Below are 23709 nucleotides of genomic sequence, written 5' to 3'. Positions count from 1 at the left end.
AATTAACAGTACAATTTTTAGGATTTACTGTAATTCAATAATTCTAAGTAGAATTAAATTATATACTTATGTTAACCCAAAATCATCAATGTACCACGGGAACTCTCAGCAAAATTGACTGGTAAATTATCACTTTGATAAGTTATTTTTTTATTATCACACTGGCCGATTCCCACCAAGGCAGGGTGGCCCGAAAAAGAAAAACTTTCACCATCATTCACTCCATCACTGTCTTGCCAGAAGGGTGCTTTACACTACAGTTTTTAAACTGCAACATTAACACCCCTCCTTCAGAGTGCAGGCACTGTACTTCCCATCTCCAGGACTCAAGTCCGGCCTGCCGGTTTCCCTGAACCCCTTCATAAATGTTACTTTGCTCACACTCCAACAGCACGTCAAGTATTAAAAACCATTTGTCTCCATTCACTCCTATCAAACACGCTCACGCATGCCTGCTGGAAGTCCAAGCCCCTCGCACACAAAACCTCCTTTACCCCCTCTCTCCAACCTTTCCTAGGCCGACCCCTACCCCGCCTTCCTTCCACTACAGACTGATACACTCTTGAAGTCATTCTGTTTCGCTCCATTCTCTCTTTGATAAGTATTTTATAAAAATCAAGAAAAATTATAGCCCTTAAAATATGTAGTGCTCTTCGAGTCAATTTTGATCATTTGTTAATGGAATTTCTTTTATTAAAGAAAATTTAGACTTATTACTTTTGCATAAAAAATCCATAGAAAAATTTACATTTAAAAGGGCAACACTCCATTTCATCAAGTGAGAACATTCATAACCATGAAAGGATATATATTCTCTTCTGCTTTTACCCATAGGACAAATATTGCAGAGCTAAGACTAAGAATGGGATAGGTGAGATGTGTGTTAGTTTCATGCAAAAATTTACTATGGTAATGAAAATAGATAATTTTGAAAAATTCCAAAACAAAGCAATATAATTATTCCAAAACTAGTGTCCTGATCAGAATGAAATTATATGTGGAATTTATAATAACCCAACAACACTGGAATATTACAGAATTTTTCAATATCAGTAACAAACTTTCAAAAACAAAATCACTTTGAAAGCATTACCCTTGCTGAAAAGAGGAAGAATTAAGTTTTGAAAATTAAATAGTGCAGGTAAATAAATTAGTGAAGGAAATTCTAAGTAAACAAGAGGATAGAAATAAAAGAAATGGCCATACAGGAGGAACTGTGAAGGAAATATGGTAATAAATGAAAGAAAACATGATGCAGCAACTTTATTTTAGAGGTGACAATCAGTGAAAAAAATCAATAGGAGATAAACAAGGAATAAGATGAAAAAGCAGGTGTAACTCTTAGAAAAGTAGTAAATGTGAGGTGTGTAGCATGAAGGTGAAAAAACTTACACAAGAATGTCTCAGAAGGAGGAAAAGCATGTAGAAATGGCAAAAGAACTGTCAGGACCAGGATAAATTTAGAAATGAAAAAGTTCATGGTTAAGAGGTTTCCATTTCACACTCAAGAGGCAGGATAGTAGTACAGTACTTCCATGAATGACTGGTGTCTACCAACTTATTATCCATGTAGGAAACAAACTAATTTTTAATGTAAATGATTTCAATCCTATTAGATAAAGCAATCCCTCATAATGCAGATTTATGTAACAAACAGTGAATGGTTTAATAAGAGCAATTAGGATAGATTGAATAATAGAAGAGAGGATATTACATCAGCCAAAAAAGTTTTGCATAAACTAGATTTAAAGTAACATATAAATAAAATATAAGAGGAGTTATGTAATGTGATACTGGTACAGAGAATGGTATCCCAAAAGTGAAAATTTTAAGTGGCTCAAGGAGAATATTTTAGAGGGCTATAGTATGTGAAAAAAAACTAGTAATCATTATAAAATGCATCCTAATAAATCTGTCTAACCTATATAAGAGCTAGAAACAAATACTGTATGCAGTACAGTACTAGGAGGAGAAAATTTTTGAAAAAGAATACTGAAGTAAAATTTTTTAACTAAAGCTCCTAAACAGATCTGTAAAAAAAAATAGCATGAAAGATATTCTTCAAAGAATTGTGTGAGATTGTAAAATATTGTAAGATATAATACTGAATAGTAAAGCAGTGAGACCAGATGAGATATTGCTATGGATTTTAAAAGCATGCATGAATGAACTGTGTCCACTTAAATGAACTGTGTCCACTCTGGATTATTTTCAACATTTTGTTGAGAGATGCAAACTAGCAAATAAATGAAAAATACAATTCTATTAAGAGAGATAGTAGGCATTTTTTTATTCACAGGCCAATTTTTCTAAAATGCATTTTAAATAAAAAAGCTATCAGTGAAAAAGGACTGAATATTTGGAGTGCCAGTAATATACTAATAATTAAATTTTAGATCAAAGACAAATATTTTACAAATAACTTAGTCTGCTATGATAGCAACAAAAATTATGTACGAATGGTATATAATACCGACAAGATGAGATTAAGACACATGTGCAACATCTGGGCATCTTCATTGTAGACGTTTCGCCATCCAGTGGCTTTATCAATACAAATTCTAGGACATAACTTGAAGACAGTAGAACTATGTACAGAAGATGAGGTAATCAGTCCCTCAACCTAGGAGTAGGTGCGAAGAGCACCCAAGTCTTGGAGATTCTGAAGAATCTCCAAGACTACGGTGCTCTTTGCACCTACTTCTAGGTTGAGCTACTGATTACCTCATCTTCTGTATATAGTCCTACTGTCTTCAAGTTATGTCCTAGAATTTGTATTGATAAAGCCACTGGATGGCGAAACGTCTACAATAAAGATGCCCAGATGTTGCACATGTGTCTTAATCTCAACAAAAATTATGCAAGAGCAATGTAGATTAGCATGCAGCATTTATGTGTATTATAATGAAAGCTATCAAAGTTCACATAATTAATTTTAAAACTACAAAAAAGCTAAAGAGGGTGAGTTACTGGAAAGGAGAATCTAAGAAACATAATAAAACAAACATTTTATAAAATGATTTACAAATTGAGGAAAAAAACAGTGAAAATTAATAGAAAGTCATGTGATGGAAATCAGCAAAAATAAAATAAGATTCAATGAAAATTAAGTGTTATGGAATAGCATTTTCACCAGAATGCCATATTAACCCAGATGCTAGGAGATTCATATACCCCTTAATGGCTAAATTTAGGCTAGTCTTTAAATATATGAACAGAGGTATTGCATGTTCAATTTCTTTACACTGTATTGAAGACCCAACCTGGATTATGCAGGTTTTTGCATGGTATCCCTTATTTTATACAGATTCACCATTATGCAGTCCTACTTCTTTCACTAATCCTGTACGTGCAATGTTTTTTTTATTATTAACACACTGGCCAATTCCCACCAAGGCAGGTGGCCCGAAAAAGAAAAAACTTTCACCATCATTCACTCCATCACTGTCTTTCCAGAAGAGTGCTTTACACTACAGTTTTTAAACTGCAACATTAACACCCCTCCTTCAGAGTGCAGGCACTGTACTTCCCCTCTCCAGGATTCAAGTCCGGCCTGCCGGTTTCCCTGAATCCCTTTATAAATGTTACTTTGCTCACACTCCAACAGCACGTCAAGTATTAAAAACCATTTGTCTCCATTCACTCCTATCAAATACGCTCACGCATGCCCGCTGGAAGTCCAAGCCCCTCGCACACAAAACCTCCTTTACCCCCTCCCTCCAACCTTTCCTAGGCCGACCCCTACACCGCCTTCCTTCCACTACAGACTGATACACTCTTGAAGTCATTCTGTTTCGCTCCATTCTCTCTACATGTCCGAACCACCTCAACAACCCTTCCTCAGCCCTCTGGACAACAGTTTTGGCAATCCCGCACCTCCTCCTAACTTCCAAACTACGTGCAATGTATATTTACCATACGTTATCGGCACGATTCACAAAGTATACCAAAAGTTTTTATTATGAGAACTGAGGTGTTTATTGTGAGAATTAAGGAAGGACACATGCAATAAAAAAATTCATCAGCTTTACAAAACAGATTCCAGAATTACACAACATAAAATATGAAGAAAGACTAAAAGCACTAAACTTACCTTTGCTGGAAAATGGAGGAGGAGGAGATAGGATAACCACTTTTAAGTTCATGAGAGGCTATGATAAAAAAGATGGGGAAAGTTTTTTAGAATTGGCAACATGAGAACAAAAGGACAATCTTTAATTATGAAGAAGTGAAAAACAAGCAGGAAGGGTTTCTTTACAAATAAAAGTGGCTGGTGATAGAAATAAGCATCAGGAGGAGGTAGTGCATGCAACAACTATTGAATTGTAAGAAAAAATAATTATGATTATAAAAAAAAATGCCTGGACACCACAAGCATAGCTCTATTTCTTTAGCTAAATATGGGTAAATACACATATATATCTCTCTGCAAAGACAGGCTGAGGTAGACACCACATGATGAGACTCTTCCTCAAATCGCCTGTGACTTCAAAACATAGCAAGTGTCAAGAGGTTGGAGGTTCTATACACCACAACATAAGGGCATAGAAAGAAAAAGTGCACGAGAAAGTGACATCAGTCTCCTGCATCAAGACATCAAATTCAGTTTTCTGCTGCCAAATGAACTACACCTGCTTGGTGACTAGTACTCTTATATCCAAAAGAGGGTTTCATTTCTCAACATGCTAGTCCACATCATTTCTTCTGTCCTGGTTGCAAATAACACCAAGCTGTTTGCATTATTACTTCTCAACATCATTATTAACCTGATTAATATAGTCCAGTACAGATACATATTCTCTGAAACAAGGAATGAGCCCAAATCTGAATCAAAATTTGTTATGCAGACTTTATTTTGATTACTTAGATTGTGGCTTCACTAGACCTCTAGGGACATACCCCCTCCCCCTGCCCACAAATTTATAGGGACAACTGTACATCCACAAACCATTAATTAACCCTTAAACTGTCCAAACGTTGGACGTGCAGCAAGCTCTGAACATAGATCTACTTTTTTTTTACATGCTTTCAAATGGGGAAAATCAAGGTCGGAGCACTACGCATGTGAACGTAGATCTACATTTGGACAGTTTAAGGGTTAAAAGGAAAATTTCCCTCAAGTATTCCAATGAGCCAATAGGCCAATCAATGCTATATCAATGACAAAATATAACAAAACTGCCTGAAAGCTGAAAAAAAAAAAAACATGATTAGGTAAGTAATATTAACACAGATGGTAACTACAAAAAAAGAAATTACATGTAAAAATAGTCTTTGAGGAAAGCCAATTGACAAACCCCCTATAATACGTTAATAATAAAAAAAAAGCCTTCATAGTAACATTCATCAACACGAGTTCTTGTGGTGAACAAATGTGATATTCAGAGATCATATGGAAATTGATCAGTGAGTGAATAAGTAAATAAACAAGAGGCAGACTGGCAGTGGTCCCTGATGGGCTCTAACATACAAGAGCCCAATATAATAAACTTCTTTCACCAACTAATAAAAAAAAAAGAGAAAACTTACTACAGCGGTCCTCCTATCAGCACTCTATTTGATTTCATAGACCTGAAATGAGATCCATTAGCATTATTTTATATTCACATAACAGGTGCCTCATTAAATCAGTTTATATGGTATCAAATGGTGTATCAACAAGAATTTTTTTTCATATGCCTAAATTAATAAATTTTGCAATACTCTTAATATATTTCCATCATTAAACAGCACACATAAAATAAAGAGGTAAGAAACTTACAACTTTATCTGGGCTTTGTCAGCAAGCTGTCTCTGTAAATCTCTGTTTTCATCTGTATCTTTCAGCACAAAGTCTTCAGAAACACAACGGTCCCAAGATGCATTCCACCCCTAAAACGACATTTTGTTTACACTTAGTAAATTATCAAGATAAAAATAGCAACAAGTGTGCTACAAAAAAAAAAAAAAAAAAAAAACATGCCAAAAACGACATGTTGATAGCTGCTAATCTTTATTATTAATCATTTCCAAACTCTCTGGAAACACAAATACTGTAACAAGTCTGGAAGGAAATTAACACAAACTTAGGTTCAATGCCACAAAGGTGCATACCTGAAAATGGATTAGGTATTCAATTTGCTTTCGCCCTTTACCATCTTTATTGAATACTACTTCGAGGACTTTTGAATCATAGAGTACCTTAGCCTTGGTTGGGTCTGGCTCGTAGCAAAGGACTCTTTCTCCCTCGCTAAACTTCACCCTCACTCCTCGGGTTGACACCATTATAACTGAAAAAATTAAACAATACAAACATAAGATATTGTGTTTATATTTTAAAATTGTGAAAGGGAAAGCTAACATCTCCTGATCAGAATTTAATAATTCTCATATTTATAATACAGTAGGGCCCCACTTAATGGCGTTTCGCCTTATGGCGTTCTGCTAATACAGTGATTTCAAATTATGACTGAAACTTGCTATACAGCTCCCCGTCTTTCTAATAAGGTGTGCCCTACCCAGTTTGTTTACATTCTCCGTGAGCACATCTCTCTATTATGTATGGAAACTTCCCAAAATTTCAAGTGCTTTAAAGATATTGCATATTTTATATGTACTCTGATAATTTTACTTATGTGTACCTGTACCTAAATATACTTACACACTGTGCTAGCATACAGGTACACATTAAAATCACTAAGTCTCTCTACTCTCGATGCCATATTAATAATACAGTAATACGTAATCTCTTGGGCACATTAAATGTCATATATTATGTTAATATAGACAGTTCCATTAATCCATCTATAACATTTTTTCAAAATTATATAATAAACACACTACATAACATATAAACATGATAAATACACCCCACAGTAGAATAAATTAACATAAATATGAGATGTGGTAGCCAGGCGAATTTTAGGATTTGTAGGACTTGTAGGACTTGCAGTAGCCAGGCGACTTGTAGCCCAACATCAAGAGAAAATGTGTACACTATAATATTACTGGGGTAACTAGAAAACTATTTCTTTCGTATGCCTTCACTCAGAACGTCATTTCTTCTAAAAATGGTGTTACATGAGAATGGGAGTGTTTCTCTTTACTTATTCTACTGTATCAACGTGGAGACAATTTGTACACAAAGTATAGTGCTTGTATTATGGAATAATGCAAATGTGTATGAACGAAAACCAGACGTGTTTGCCTGGTTTTTTAACATTATGTTTTGGTGGGGAGGGGCAGGGAGGGCTGCTTTGGCTGGCTACCATACTTCCCAAACCTGACTTCCTACAAATAAAACTCACCTCTCACCCTACAATAAGACTACAAATATTTTAAGGTAATTATTCAAAGTACTGCATATGTAATTTATCACTCTGGGGTGCTTTAATTAAACGTCGTAGTATATTACATGTGGGTGGGGTGGGGTGGGGTGAGGTTGGGTGGGGTGGGCTGACCTGGCTGGCTACCATACCTCCCAAACCTAATTTCCTACAAATAAAACTCACCTCTCACCCTACATTAAGACTACAAATATTTTAAGATAAGTAACGGGTGTACTGTGTGTGTATTTTACTTTTTATTGTTTTTAATGCCTAGTTCTATTGCTGACTTAATACAGGTCCGCCATGACAAATCCGGCATCACTGGGACCTCTAGTGTGCCGGATTACTGAGTTTGCCAGATTACAGAGTGGTTAGGTTAGAATACACTTAATAAAGTTAACCAACTTTATTTACACAAGATAGTTCATTGAACATCGGCAAAAATCGAACATTTCCGCAGCTTTGAGATCAATTTCAAGGTACTTTTTGTCGTGAAACCAATCAAAATCACATCTATTTCTGTAATATATGTTCCATTCTATCAAATGAGACCAAAAGAACAAGAATACAATCATAAAAATCATACGAAAATATACCACTAAGAGGCGGCTAATAGCCGAGAAGTGAACTCCGTTATTTATGTTCCGATTTTTTTCATTTTTGGTGTACGTTAAGAAGCATCTTCCCATCATACACTGCCCAAGTTTCAATAAGATAGCCCAACAAACAAATGAGAATTTTTTTTTTTTCAACAAGTCGTCCGTCTCCCACCGAGGCAGGGTGACCCAAAAAAAGAAAGAAAATCCCCAAAAAGAAAATATTTTCATCATCATTCAACACTTTCACCTCACTCACACATAATCACTGTTTTTGCAGAGGTGCTCAGAACACAACAGTTTAGAAGCATATACGTATAAAGATACACAACATATCCCTCCAAAATGCTAATATCCCGAAACCCCTCCTTTAGAGTGCAGGCATTGTACTTCCCATTTCCAGGACTCAAGTCCAGCTATATAAAAATAACCGGTTTCCCTGAATCCCTTCACTAAATATTACCCTGCTCACACTCCAACAGATCGTCAGGTCCCAAATACCATTCATCTCCATTCACTCCTATCGAACACGCTCATGCACGCCTGCTGGAAGTCCAAGCCCCTCGCCTATAAAACCTCCCTTACCCCTTCCTTCCAACCTTTTCGAGGACGACCCCTACCCTGTCTTCCTTCTCCTACCGATTTAAATGCTCTCCATGTCATTCTACGTTGATCCATTCTCACTAAATGACCAAACCATCTCAACAACCCCTCTTCAGCCTTCTCACTAATACTTTTATTAATTCCACACCTTCTCTAATTTACCAAAAATCATATATGTCAAGCCCAAGCCAGGTATCAGAAATAAGTCACTTTGTCTGACTTTTTTGGGTTATCCTCGGTTCTCTATACATACACTGATATGTATGATAATCTATGTAATTGTATTTGTGTATACCTGAATAAACTTTTTTATTTCTATTCTCTCGACTGAGTACAAGAAACTGCCCATTCACCTATTTCAACTACCCAATAAAGTGGTCAGAAATTGGCTATGTGACCAATTTCTCACAAATTTCAAAAGATGCCAATTTCAAAATAGGGTCCAGAATAAACAATACAGACATTCCTGGCACTAAAATTACATTTTCTCTGTTCATTAGTCATGGCTCCAGGCCCCTCTTATATTTCTCTTGCTTACCATTTGGAATATTTATTCACACAAAAAATATAAGATTTACTGTTATGCGGACTACTGCATTATTGTAATAACTGTATAAATAATGTCAATCCATTCGTGACTGCGTACTGGAATTTGGACTGGCAGGCGGACACATATTAGACAGTGACGTGATTTGTTTACTCTTGAACATCGCTAAAGAATCAAACATTTCCGCTACTTTTAGCACAATTTCAAGGTACTTTTCGTTGTGAAACCAATCAAAATCATATCTGTTTCTGTAATATATCTTCCAGTCTATCAAATGAGATCATAAAAGCAATAATACAACAATAAAAACCATACAAAAATATACCGCTAAGGGGCGGCTAATGGCTGAGGAATGAACTCCATAATTTTGCCCAATTTCTTTCATTTTTGGTGTACGTTAAGAAGCATCTTTCCATCATACATTGCCCACGTTTCAATAAGATAGCCCAAGAAACAACTGAGAAAAATAATTATTTAAAAAAATCATATATGGCAAGCCCAAGCCAGGTACTAGAAATAAGTCACTTTGACTTTTTTGGGTTATCCTAGGTTCTCTACACATATGCTGCTATGTATGATAATCTATGTAAAGAAAATAGCATAGCTTTTCTATTTCAGTTTTATGGTGCACTATGAGTGTATATCCCAGTTAGCCCTGTGCTATACTCCGTTTTCTCTAATATAAGCCCCGAAGACAGGGATAGGAAAATGGCACATACAGTGGTCCCTCGCTTTTCGTAGTCCTTGGCAATCATAGATTTCGGAAATCATAGGGATGTTTTCATATAAACATGGGCTCGCTTTTCATAGGTTGACTCGCGAGTAGTAGTTCATCCAGGACGCGTACCCACGGCGTGAGCCGGGGCGGCAGCCAGATTGGCATTGTTTACCAGTGAGCGAAGGTCCCCTCATGTGCTCCAGCAAAATATTTCATAATATTCCATTTATTTTAGTGCTTGCAAGTACTAAATAAGCTACCATGGCTCCAAAGAAAGCTCCTAGTGCCAAGCCTGTGGTAAAGAAGGTGAGAAATACGATTGAATTTAAGAAAAACATCATTGAACAATATGAAAGTGGTACAAGTGTGGCCGAACTGGCCAGGATGTATAAGAAACCCTACACAACCATATGTTCCATAGTGGCCAAGAAAAAGGAAATCAAGGACGCTGTTGTTGCAAAGGGGGTAACTATGCTGACAAAAATGAGATCACCAGTACTCGAAGAGGTTGAGAAGTTATTACTGGTGTGGATAAATGAGAAACAATTAGCAGGAGATACTCTTATGACTTCGATTATTTGTGAAAAGGCTAGGCAGTCGCACAATGATCTGGTAAAGAAATTGCCTGAAAATAGTGGTGATGTGAGTGAATTTAAGGCCAGCAAAGGTTGGTTTGAGAGATTTAAGAACCGTACTGGCATACAAAGTGTGGTAATGCATGGTGAGGCTGCCAGTTCGGACCACAAGGCAGCTGAAAAATATGTGCATGAATTCAAGGAGTACATAGAGGCTGAAGGACTGAAACCTGAACAAGTGTTCAATTGTGACGAAACAGGCCTCTTTTGGAAGAAAATGCCGAAGAGGACCTTCATTACACAGGAGGAAAAGGCAATGCCAGGACACAAGCCTATGAAAGACAGGCTGACACAAATGTTCTGTGCTAATGCTAGTAGGGATTTCAAAGTGAAGCCATTACTAGTGTACCATTCTGAAAATCCCCGAGTGTTCAGGAAAAACAATGTTATGAAGAGTAAATTGTGTGTGTTTTGGAAATCTAATAGTAAGGCATGGGTCACGAGGGAAATTTTCGTCGAGTGGTTCAATGAAGTGTTTGGCCCTAGTGTGAAGGAGTATCTCCTGGAAAAGAAATTGGATCTCAAGTGCCTGCTAGTAATGGACAATGCACCTGCTCATCCTCCAAACTTGGATGACCTAATTTTCGAGGAGTTTGGGTTCATCACAGTAAAGTTCTTGCCCCGAATAACACTCCTCTCCTCCAGCCCATGGACCAGCAAGTCATTGCAAACTTTAAAAAACTCTACACCAAAGCAATGTTTCACAGGTGCTTGACTGTGATCGCAGACACTCACTTGACCCTAAGGGAATTTTGGAGAGAACACTTCAGCATCCTCCATTGCATAACCCTTATAGGTATGGCTTGGGAGGGAGTGACTACCAGGACTTTGAACTCTGCCTGGAGAAAATTGTGGCCAGATTGTGTCAACAAGAGGGATTTTGAAGGGTTTGGGACTGACCCTGATGAGCCTATGTCTGTTGTTAAATTAATTGTGGCACTGGGGAGTTCCATGGGGTTGGATGTTAGTTTGGAGGATGTGGAAGAATTGGTGGAAGACCACAACGAAGAGCTCACCACTGAGGAGCTGCAAGAGCTTCAGCAGGAACAGCAACAGATCGCAGCTCAGAATCTTGCTGCAGAGGAGGAGGAAGAGAGATGGAAGATGGTGCCTTCTTCAGAAATTAAAGAGATTTTTGCTATGTGGGGTAAGATGGAAAGCTTTATGGAGAAACATCACCCTGACAAGGTTGTTGCAAGCCATGTTGGCAACATGTACAGTGACAAAGTCTTGGGCCATTTTAGGGAAGTGTTAAAGAGACACCAGAAACAGAGCTCTCTCCAGTTATTTTGCGAGACAGGACTCAGTGACTCTCAAGGTGGTCCTAGTGGCATTAAGAAACAGAGAAGAGAAGCAACCCCAGAAAAGCAATTGAAACGTGAGGTGTTGCTGGAAGGGGATTCTCCTTCCAAACTATAAACAATCCAATCTCTCTCCTCCTCCAGTCTCCCATACACTAAGAAGAATCTCCAATAAAGGTAAGTGTTATGCTGTTAATGTTTCATTCATCATTTCCCACTGTATTATGTACTACATGTATATTTAATGTAAAAAAATTTTTTGTTTTAATACTTCTGGGTGTCAGGAACGGAATAATTGTATTTACATTATTTCTTATGGGGAAAATTGATTCACAAATCGTAGATTTCGTTAATAGTAGCAACTCCAGGAATGGTGTATTTATGTAAGTGCGTTTGTACGTGTATGTTTGGGGGTCTGAAATGGACTAATCTACTTCACAATATTCCTTATGGGAACAAATTCGGTCAGTACTGGCACCTGAACATACTTCTGGGGTGAAAAAATATCTACTGACTGTAAAACGAATGGGACGAGGGACCACTGTACTTGTATCCCATGTCCTCTTCATACCTCCATCGAACTGCTCAGTATTATGCCAAATATTATTCATTCTGGAGTATTTAACATGTTTTTATGCTATTTATATTGTTTATTATGTCATATTAGATCAACTGTGATAGGCAAATAAGCTGTAATGTTGATATTAGCATAATAATAAAGTACATTCCCCTGCATCACAAGACTGAGCTCATGGCAACCGACAGTGGCTTCAATCCACCTTATCTTTTACGGACAATGTACATACTTTATATGTGCTTTACACATCGAGAAGCATATCTTTTATTCATTGGAACAGCTAAAAGTAAGCAGGTTATAACAATAAATGGAAAAAAGAAATTGGAATGACTTATGCAGAAAGTAGCGCCACCAAACAGTACCAGCAGGTTGGTGTGGTGACCCTGGAAATTCGAAATTATGCTAGCCAAAATTAGTGCCGAATAACTGATGGAACCAGATGTCTGACTGCTGGATTTGTTATGACGGACCTGTATATGTTAGTGTAAACTTGTTATATGGCATTTATACGCATTTATAAGTGGAAAAAATAGTGTTCTGCTTTCCGGCGATGTCTGTTTTCCAGCAGTAGCCTGGAACCTAACCTGCCATATAAGTGGGGCCCTACTGTACTATAATGGGGTCATGCAGCACTCAAGAAATGGAATAAAATATCAGGTTTCATACAGGGAAGGGGAAAGGATAGCTCCAATTCCTAGGATAATATACGATGACACCTATGGCTTATTCAAAAGAAAAACATACTTTTCTTTCATATATAGTAAACCCTTTCATATGAGGGATACATTTGGAAAATCAGTTCCCTGTGGAAATTAGTGGTATGTGAAGTGAAGAACATATAAGAATATTAGGGTTATGGTCCATATATCTCCAATTCACCGAAAACTTATATTTATAATACAGTATTCTACAAGGTACAAATTACTACTCTAGTTTATCTTACCTTGTTGACTAAGAAGAGTGTGGGGAGCACTGATGTGGCCCTCCTGGGCTGAAGTGGTGACTGTGGTTGTGGTTCTTGTGATGAAGTGGATACAGAGTTATCAGTAGTAGTTAATTTTACTTGAGCTCAAGCATTGTTATGCATTTCTAGTCTGCCTTACCCTGAAGTACTGACCTCCGACATTTTTACTAGGTCACAAAATACACTGCTCATTGCACAAACTCTTATTTTATTCTCATTATTTACAGTTGTTCAGATAATGAATTCTCAAAGACTACAAAAGTAGGCAGTCTGCATGACACATCCTCGAAGCATAACTAAAATTTCCACTTTCTTCAATACTGTCAGCTATTCATGCTTATTCTTCTTCTTGTCACCTCTAGCATCACTAATAATCCTCTTGGGTACCATGGTTAACATCCAGAGAATAAAATGATACACACACAATGTGTAATGCATGCAATACTCTGAGAAAAACTGTAGGCAGCAAGGATGGTAGTGCCTCTCCAAATACCTCACCTTTAGGTCCAACTTGGATTGAAGGGGAAAAGGCTCAATGGTGCTGACTAACAAGTTTTTCAAGTAACCTGATACTTCCATGTTTATGGAGTACACTATCAATGCTTTTTTCAAACACTATGCAAAAAAATATGCACTTTGTCAATTGCATTTAGGACAAAATTGTATACTGTAGTGTCAATTCATAAGAGGGTTTACAAAAACAATATTTATTACATTCTTACCTAAAAGGCAGCAAGGACTGAATACACTTGACAGTAACAAATGATGCTGAAGAAAGTTGTGTTGTGTGCTTGTGAATGTAGGAAAAGCAAAAGGTGTTACAAGAGGCCAGAATGCCACCCATGAGTGTATCTGTGTTTATGCTGGAAAAATAGCTAGTATCGAAGGAGGTGAACATGCCACCCAAGAGTGTGGTGATGTCAAATATGCACTTACATATGAAGGAAAAGTAACAAGTGTTTCAGAAGGAAAATGTGCCAATCAAGAATGTGGATGGCACATTTGTGCATGTGTGTGTGTGCATGTGCACACGCATGTGTGTGTGTGTATGTGTGTGTAGGAAGAGTGATAAATACAGCAGGTGAGCATGCCACCCCATCATAAGGCTTATTACCAAATACCTGTACATCCTACACTTGAAGATCTGCAAGCTTTATCAGGAACAGACATGTGAAAGAAAAAAAAAATTCATGAGGTGCTGGGAATAACAGTGAAGACAAGGAAAAACATACTACACAATCACATCATTATCGAGACTTAAAATGCATGCATATATATTTAATTAATGATCATCATCCTCTGCACTTTTGACATTTCTGCATGACCATTTTTCTCATTACAAAATACTGTATGAAAATGGAGGGTTTCTATATTAATTACTGTGCCAAAACTAATACTGTACCTATTTTAGTTCCACCATGGTAGTTCTTCCTTGGGTAGCCCAAGCCAACTGGTCTACTACCTCAATAGCTTGTATCTAAAAAACAAAAAAAAAAAAAAAAAGCAGATGTATAAAATAAGAAAAGAGTAGAAACAAAAAGTGAGAATGTAGACAATGATTCATACACCTTTCCATAAACATGGCACAATGCACATAAATATATACACACTGCACACAATATGACTAACTGCAGAACTTTAAAATAAAGGTATGAATATAAAAAAAGACAATTCTGACAAGCAAATGATGATAAGTAATGCATTTAATCTTAGTGATGCAACACAAACAACATTAAGGTAATTACATGACTATTATTATCATAATCATAACTTAGCACTAAGGTAGTTAACATGAATTTTACATCTTAAATGGTAAAGGCAAGAGTAAATTAGAATCCAGTACAGGAGAAAAATTTGTGAATGTATAACTAAATAATTCTTTACTTCAATCACAATAAGGACAAAGCTGAATAGCACTCGCAGTAAAATTCCCTTGTTATTTTGCATTCACTTGGAGATATATTGTAAAGTTTACTTTCTTTGGTGTCATGTAAGTTCACAATACATTTACATGGAAAAGCCCACAGTAATAGCAGATAGGTGCTACTCTGGTATGCGATCTACATAGCCAACAGGATCTACAAAAGTAAATTATACTTTGGTATGCAATTGGAACTTTAGTAGTATTTATCCAGCTTCTTTCAATTGCCTCAGCGTTTGCTCCAGTGTTTCGATCAACATAATGTCGTTGGGTTGGGTCGGGTTACGTTACTACTTTTCTTGTTGTAGATTGCCTACCAAAGTAGGTTAGGTTAACCCTTAAATGGTCCAAACGTATATATACGTTTTTTCAACATCTGAAAGTATGTAAAAAAATGTAGATCTTCTTTTTTGTTTTACATTTGAAAACGTGTAAAAAAACTTTTATCTGCATTTTTTTTTGTTATATTTGAAAATATGTAAAAAAAAAGTAGATCTACTTTTGTAGCAATACGAATTTGAACGTCGATCTCTCTGGACCGTTTAAGGGTTAAGTTAGGTTATTACTTTTCTTGTAGATCGCATACCAAAGTAGCTTCATGACACATAGATCGCATACCAAAGTAGTACCTAGCACATACATGTCCCGTAGCTCGATCGTTAGCGCACTCAGCTCACACACTGAGGTCCGGAGTTCAAATCTACGGTATGGCTGGAAAATGTTGGGGATGTTTCCATAAGACACCTGCTGTCCATGTTCACCCATCAGTATAAAATGGGTACCTGGGTGTTAGTCAACTGGTGTGGGCCGCATCCTGGGATAAAACTGACTATTTATCCGAAATGCTCAGCATAACAAGCGGCATTCTATGTAGTAGTATGTCATTGATGTCAGCTAGGACTGTGTACCATGTACATGTATTTGTAGAAATAAAGATAGGTATTATTATTATTATTATTATTATTATTATTATTTATGACAGTAGCAACAGTACCACATCTTTTAAATTATTAACTTCTGAAGTTAGTAACCGAGGTTAATAAAGTTATACCATCAGATATTAGCTTATTTTCATTCTATTCCTTTAATTCTCTCCCCAGGATGCAACCTCCACGAGTCAACTGACACCTAGGTAAGAATAATTCCAACAAGCGCCTCCCCCTCACTGGCATTAAGGTAACTTTCTAGAAGGAAGCGGTAATAAAACACCTGGGGAAATGGGAGGTTATCAAGCTTGAGGTAAGAAAGTACAAAGCCCATAAGGGACATACAGTGCCCGTATCAATAATATCAATAACATTAATACTAATAACACTAATATTTATAATAATACTAACACTAGTAATACTAACACTACTAATACTTCTACTACTAATAACAACCTTCATTTCTACAAGTAGATAACAAGAGCATTGAATCAGTTTTAAATACTAATGAATACTTTTAAAATTGTAATGCTGTTCATTTACCTACATCTCTTTTTTGTACATTTAAAAACCCTACAAAGTAATCTATCATATAGTTCTTCAGTAGTCTTTAAGCATTAGGATTCGTTTGCCTCACATGGGCCAGTAGGCCTCCTGCAGTGCTCCTTCTTTATGTTCTTATGAAATGTACTGCATGCTTTCTTGTGCTTAACACTATTTTATTACATACAAACTACATTATTTGTGTACTGCATAACAGATAAAAATTTGGATTTGAATTTTGAGACTGATCGCGAGTTCTATCCCCACCTGTGGTATGGTTTGAATTTGATGGTTTATTCAGGTATAGGTACACATAAGTACCAGTGGAGGCAGGGCCAGGAGCTGTGAATCAACCCCTGTAACCACAACTAGGCGAGTATAGGCTCTGTGGTCTGGCTGGCAAAGCTCTTGCTTCACACACCGAGGGGTCAGGGTTCGATTCCCGGAGGGGTGAAAACATTTGGACGCGTTTCCTTACACGTTATCCTGTTCACCTAGCAGCAAGTAGGTACCTGGGTGTTATAGTCGACTGGTGTGGGTCGCATCCTGGGGAACAAGATTGAGGACCCCAATGGAAATAAGACAGACAGTCCTCAATGACTCACTGACTTTCTTGGGTTATCCTGGGTAGCTAACCCTGCAGGGTTAAAAATCCGAACTAAATCTTATTTTAATCCCCCAAAAATAGTCAGTGGCTTATTTCCAGTGGAGTTTTTGAGACTTTGCTGACATGACATAAAATGTAAATAAACTCCATATCGTGAATAAATAAAAATTCTTTACTGGGTTATTCTAGGTTAAATATATGTAATGTACATTGTATGTCCCCTATAAGATAACCAAGACACTGATCCGAGGAACGAGAGACAGGGGAGGGACGGGGGGCACTAGTTTCAAATCCGCGGATCAAGAGCCCTGAAGGAAATATCACACCTCATCTGCTGTAGCTGTGGTGTGAGAACTGTTGCCTGGAGGGCTGTTAATGCCCAGTAACACAGTGTGCTCTGCCTCAGGGACCTTCCCCTTCCCTGGCAAGGTGTGGTGGTGGTGCCCAACAGAAAGGCTTATTGGCAGTAGTGTTTTTGTGCTGCTGACGCCGTCCCTCTTGACTCCCACGTTTTCTATGACTCCTCTTTTGATGTTTTTTTTTTTATTTATTTATTTCCAATTTGAGCACACATACAGAGGTACAAAGAAATACAGATAAGAGCAGTATGCCAAAGCCACTTATACTATGCATAGCATTACGGGCTGGCTTAAAATTAACTTAAGATTAACTAAGCAATGATGAAATCAGTGATAAAACATTAATGTAAACAGATAACTATAAAGCACAAGTGAGTATTACAAACACAGGTCATATGGTTGCTTGCATTGTTGTACATTCAGTCGTATGGAGTATTCTGTTAGGTAGTGCATTTAAAAAATAATAAAGTTAGATTGGGTTTTAGGTTTAACATTTATGTGATATAATTGTGAGAAACATTTAAGATATACAATTTATAAGGTTCAGTTATTCAGTATTTATTTGGTTTTGGGTGAGTAAGTGATCTTTGAGAAGAGACTTGAATTTATAAACAGGTAGTGTTTCTTTTATATTTACAGGTAATGAATTCCAGATTTTAGGGCCTTTTATGTGCATTGAGTTTTTGCATAGTGTGAGATGGACACGGGGAACATCAAAGAGTGATCTGTGCCTTGTGTTATGGTCATGTGTTCTGTTGAGATTGGCAAGGAGATGTTTGAGAGGAGGGTTAATATCAGAGTTAAGTGTTCTATGTATGTAATAGGTAATAAGTATGGATGTTTTGTATGGTGAGTAGGTTTAGTGTTTTGAATATTGGTGGAGTGTGCTGCCTGTAGTGAGAATTTGTTATCATTCTAACTGCAGCCTTTTGTTGAGTAATTAGTGGTCTGAGATGGTTAATTGTTGTTGAGCCCCATGCACAAATTCCATAGGTGAGATAGGGGTAAATAAGAGAGTGATATAGGGCCAGGAGGGCTGACTGTGGAACATAGTACCGTATCTTCGATAGTATGCCTACAGTCTTGGAAATTTTCTTAGAAATTTGTTGTATATGTGTATGAAATTTGAGTCTATTATCAAGGTGGATTCCTAAGAATTTTCCCTCTGTTAGTTTTGTGATAGGTGATCCGTTTATCATTATGTTAAGAGGGACATCTGTAGCTCTGTTACCAAACTGAATGAAGAGGTTTTGTCAATGTTTAGTGTAAGTTTGTTAGTCCTCATCCAGGTAGATATTTTCTGTAATTCGGTATTTACAGTATTGGCTAGCGTGACTGGGCTCGGGTGAGAGAAGACGTATGTAGTGTCATCTGCAAATAGTGTGGGTTTGAGTAGTTGCGAAGCATTTGGTAGGTCATTTATGTATAGGAGAAAGAGAAGAGGGCCAAGGACACTTCCCTGTGGGACACCAACTGTAATTGGTTGCGCAGAAGAGTTTGCCCCATTTGCGTACACATATTGGCTTCTGTTGCTGAGGTATGACTTGAGGTAGTTGAGGGAGTGCCCTCTTATACCATAGTGTGACAATTTTACGTGGAGCAAGTCATGGTCAACTGTATCAAAAGCTTTACGTAAGTCAATGAAGATCCCCAGTGGGACTTCTTTTTTCTCTATTGCAGTGTATATATGTTCTAGCATGTGTATAATAGCATCATTAGTATTTTTATTAGGCCTGAATCCAAATTGGCAGGGGTTGAGTATGTTTTGGGAGATAAGGTAGGAGTAGATTCGTTTATGAATTAATTTTTCAAAGATTTTTGAGAGAGGGTGTAAGTTGGATATTGGCCTATAGTTATTCAACTCTGTTTGGTCTCCTCCTTTGTGGATCGGGGTGACCCTTGCTATTTTGAGTACTGTAGGGAAGGTGGAGGATTCAATGGATTTGTTAAAGAGTGTTGCAATGATTGGCGATAGCACTTGTGACACTTTTTTGTATATAAAGGGTGGTAAGGTATTTAAATCTCCTGCCTTGTTTTTTAGTGCGTTGATAATAAGGGAGACTTCGTATGGGTTAGTCGGAGCTAGGAACAGTGTGTTCGGGTAGTTGCCAGTGAGGTAGTCATTTGGTGGGGTATCTGAGCTTGGGATTTTATTGGCAAGGTTTTGTCCTATAGTGGAGAAGAAATCATTGAGTCTGTTTGCTGTTTCTGTTGGTGGGAGTTGGGGTTCATCTGATTTTGCTAATTTTGTTTCTCTATTTCGTGATATCTTTTTTGTTCCCAGAATTTCTGATAGGATTTTCCAGGTCTTTTTTATATCACCTCGTAAGTTGGATAATCTGTTCTCATAATACAATTTTTTTGCCCTTCTTATCAGGCTGGTTAGGATTGACGAGTAACGTTTTGTTTGGTCTCTGGTTATGTGACCCATTCTGTACTGTTTTTCATATTGGTGTTTTGTATTTATGGATTTGAGAATGCTGGGTGTTAGCCAGGGACTGTTCAGTCTCTTTGCTGTCATCTGTTTAGTTTTTTTAGGGCAGTGCTTGTTATAGAGGTATTGGGTTTTTTTTTAGAAAATTATTAATACATTCGTCAATATCTGTATAGGTTTCTAGCTCAGTGTGCCAATCAATGTTTACTACTGCTGTTGTGAAGTTATTAATGGCTGCCTCATTGTGAAGTCTGAAGGTGACTTTAGTAGTGTCTTGGGGTAGTTTACCAAGAGTTGTTATGAGGAAAGTAGGGTAGTGGTCTGTGGTATTATCTGTAATTATGCCTGATTTTAAAGGGGATATGGTGTTGGTCCAGATGTGGTCTAGTAGGGAAACGCTAGTCTCTGTAACTCTTGTAGGTTTTGTTACTGTTGGTAGCAACATGCAGTTACTCATTGTGTTTGTGAATTCAGTAACGTGTGGGTCCTGGTCTTGCAGGAGATTTATATTGAAGTCACCTGAGAGTAGTAAGTGATCTTTGTTCATGCGTGCATCAGTTATCATACTTCCTAGGTTTTGACTAAATTGGCTAATGTTTGACTGTGGAACTCTGTAAATGTTTATCAATGTGAGAGGTTTTTGTAGGTATTTGGATTTGAATTTAGCTATTATATATTCCCCATGTTCATCCCTTGTGCAAGTATTAGTGATACATTGTAGTTGGTCTGAGTAGTATATGGCTGTGCCACCCCCTTGTTGGTCTGGCCTACAGTTGTGTATGGCTGTGTAACCAGGAATGGCATAGACATCTGTACTATCAGGCTTTAGCCAGGTTTCAGTTAGTGTAATGATGGACATATTGGCATGTAAGGAATTTAGTAATGCTATGAGGTCATCGTAATGCTTGCTTAAAGATCTGATATTGTAGTTAAAGATAGTTATGTTGTTGGCACTGAGAAGTGCCTTTGATTGTTCTGCAGTGTAGTAATTGAAAGTTAAGACACATGTGCAACATCTGGATATCTTTATTGTAGTAGACGTTTCGCCATCCAGTGGCTTTATCAATACAGTAACAGTAACTGTTCCCTTGATAAGTGACGCTGTTGGGTATCTTTATTCTGGAAACATTTCGCCACACAGTGGTTTCTTTAGTCCAGTGCAGAAAAAGGTGGAATAAGAGGAAGAATTTGAGGTAATCAGTCCCACAGCCTTGAGTCGATATGTGGAAAAAGACACTTATGTACAGTTCAGGACATTTATTAAAGGAAACGTTTCGCCACGAGTGGCTTCTTCAGTCCTAATACAGAGAAAACTAAGAAAACACATATATATAGTGGCAGGAGTCAGGTGAGGTGACGAGTGGGTAGAGGTGGTAGTAGTCACCTCACCTTACTCCTGCCACTATATATATATGTGTGTTTTCTTAGTTTTCTCTGTATTAGGACTGAAGAAGCCACTCGTGGCGAAACGTTTCCTTTAATAAATGTCCTGAACTGTACATAAGTGTCTTTTTCCACATCTTGTCGGTATCACCATACCATTTCCTCTTGAGTCGATATGTTCAGTCCATTAACTTTAAGACTGATTAATGAGTTGGTGAAGAACACCGTAGTCTTGGAAAGTCTGAAGCACAAGCATTAAGATTGTCGGTATTATATACCATTCATATACAACCTAAAAGTTAAGACACATGTGCAACATCTGGTTATCTTTATTGTAGACGTTTCGCTATCCAGTGGCTTTATCGATACAGATTCTAGGACATAATCAGATGATAAGAGCACCGTGGTGGTGGAGAATCTGGAGCAACGAACGAAGACGACCAGAGCTGTCGTGAGATGGGAAGGAAGAAGGATGGAAATACTGGAAAAGGATGGAAGGAGGAGGAAACAAGGCAAGTGGCCCAACCACTTTGGGACATACAGACGTACTGGAGGCGTAGATGGAGAGGCTTGAATGATGTCGGTACTTGGATCACTAGGAGAGGATGGCGAAGGCGGCGGCAGGAGCTGGGAGTGTCAGAAGGCAGCAAGCAGGATGAGTTGTGGATTGAGACACTTATGCAACATATGGGAATCTTTATTCAGGAAACGTTTCGCCACACAGTGGCTTCATCAGTCCAATACAAAGCAGACTAATGAAGCCACTGTGTGGTGAAACGTTTCCTGAATAAAGATTCCCATATGTTGCATAAGTGTCTCAATCTTCAACTTGTCGGTTTTCCAAACCATTCATCACGTGATGAGTTGTATTGGTGGTGGTCGGCTTGAGGCTTGTTGGGCTACTGTCCCATTAAGAAGAGTCTGGAACTTCGGTATTGGCATGTACATGAGTAAATCTGCGGTCAGGGTCGATCTCTGGAGCATTAAGGAGATAAATGAGTTCTCTAAGGAAGAGAAAACGTGATGGTCTACAGACGTCCTTGACTTCGTCGCTCTGGAGGAGGGGGATCAATGTCTGTGCATCCATTTCTTTAGGATACTCAAGAGTAGTGAAGAACAGAACAAAGCAGAACAGAGGACTCACAGGTAAGGGCCCACTAGGGGCGAAGGGCATGTGGGGACAGGAGAAGGAGGAAAAGTGTCAGGACTATACCCAACTGCTAATCAAGGGAAACATAAAATTATTCAACAGTGTCACTCTCGGGAGTACTTCAACCTGCAATGATTGGACGCGGAACAGGCACAGGTTACTGCAAAAGGTGGGGCAAACGCACATCACAAGCACTTCTGCCCAAAACGCACAAAGACATAGCTCTATGAGACTATGACAATGGCACTTTTAAAATTGTTGGAATAGTTGGGCTAATTTAGTCAGGTAGTTTATTTATATTGAGGTGGAGGTGCCGGGTCGTATAACGTTTGAAAGAGATTCACATCATTGTAAGGATGCCTGACAGTATCTCCTAAGTATGTAGTCCAGTAGTCATAGTATGCTTCAAGTCTGTCAAATTCTTTGTCACTGAGTGTCTTCCAGTATACGTTTAAAGCCGGTGTGTTAGTCGTGAGGTGGAGAGATTCACTGGTGGCAAAATCGTCCCACCTCACTCCCAACACCCAGCGTAATGCACGATTCTGGATGCGTTGGAATTTTAGTGCGTTTGTCTTGGCTGTTAACGTCAAAGCAAGTGGAGAGTAAGAGAGTAGAGGTCGAATGAGAGCTTTGTATAGATGTAGTTTTGTCTTGGGACTGGCTCCTCTCAGCTTATATAACCTTGAGAGCGCAATCGCAGCCTGTGCAGTCTTAGTTAGTTTAATATGTTTATTATGCACCCCATACCCCATACCCCGACTGAGAGTCGAAGATCAAAATGAATTTTTTATGAGAGAGCCACAAAATTTGATTAACACAAGCCTATCCGATGTTATCCTGACGCCAAATGACTTCGAACAGGCGGTAAATGACATGCCCATGCACTCTGCCCCAGGGCCAGACTCATGGAACTCTGTGTTCATCAAGAACTGCAAGAAGCCCCTATCACGAGCCTTTTCCATCCTATGGAGAGGGAGCATGGACACGGGGGTCGTCCCACAGTTACTAAAAACAACAGACATAGCCCCACTCCACAAAGGGGGCAGTAAAGCAACAGCAAAGAACTACAGACCAATAGCACTAACATCCCATATCATAAAAATCTTTGAAAGGGTCCTAAGAAGAAAGATCACCACCC

General features: G+C 38.1%; 1 protein-coding gene across 3 annotated transcripts; it reads right to left on the bottom strand.

Annotated features, from left to right (window-relative positions):
• Positions 1-2853: 2853 nt before the first annotated feature.
• On the bottom strand, positions 2854-17779 carry LOC138851910 (MSL complex subunit 3-like). 3 transcript variants are annotated; one of them, XM_070081442.1, is made up of 8 exons: positions 17572-17779; positions 14651-14725; positions 14370-14399; positions 13228-13301; positions 6181-6269; positions 5762-5871; positions 5530-5571; positions 2854-4151 (listed from the first exon to the last, which is right to left on the bottom strand). In XM_070081442.1, exons 3-8 carry the CDS (start codon positions 14375-14377, stop codon positions 4142-4144), a joined length of 333 nt encoding a protein of 110 aa, XP_069937543.1. In that variant the 5' UTR covers positions 14378-14399; positions 14651-14725; positions 17572-17779; the 3' UTR covers positions 2854-4141. The 3 variants fall into 3 exon arrangements, with proteins under 3 accessions (XP_069937543.1, XP_069937541.1, XP_069937542.1); XM_070081440.1 differs by having other exon boundaries at positions 6094-6269; positions 17572-17777; XM_070081441.1 differs by having other exon boundaries at positions 6094-6269; positions 14370-14392; positions 17572-17777.
• Positions 17780-23709: the final 5930 nt, after the last annotated feature.

The sequence above is a fragment of the Cherax quadricarinatus genome, unplaced genomic scaffold (genome assembly GCF_038502225.1).
Source record: "Cherax quadricarinatus isolate ZL_2023a unplaced genomic scaffold, ASM3850222v1 Contig2758, whole genome shotgun sequence".
Taxonomy (NCBI): domain Eukaryota; kingdom Metazoa; phylum Arthropoda; class Malacostraca; order Decapoda; family Parastacidae; genus Cherax; species Cherax quadricarinatus.
Note: the sequence above shows the minus strand (reverse complement) of the source record. Positions and strands in the feature narration are given on the sequence as shown.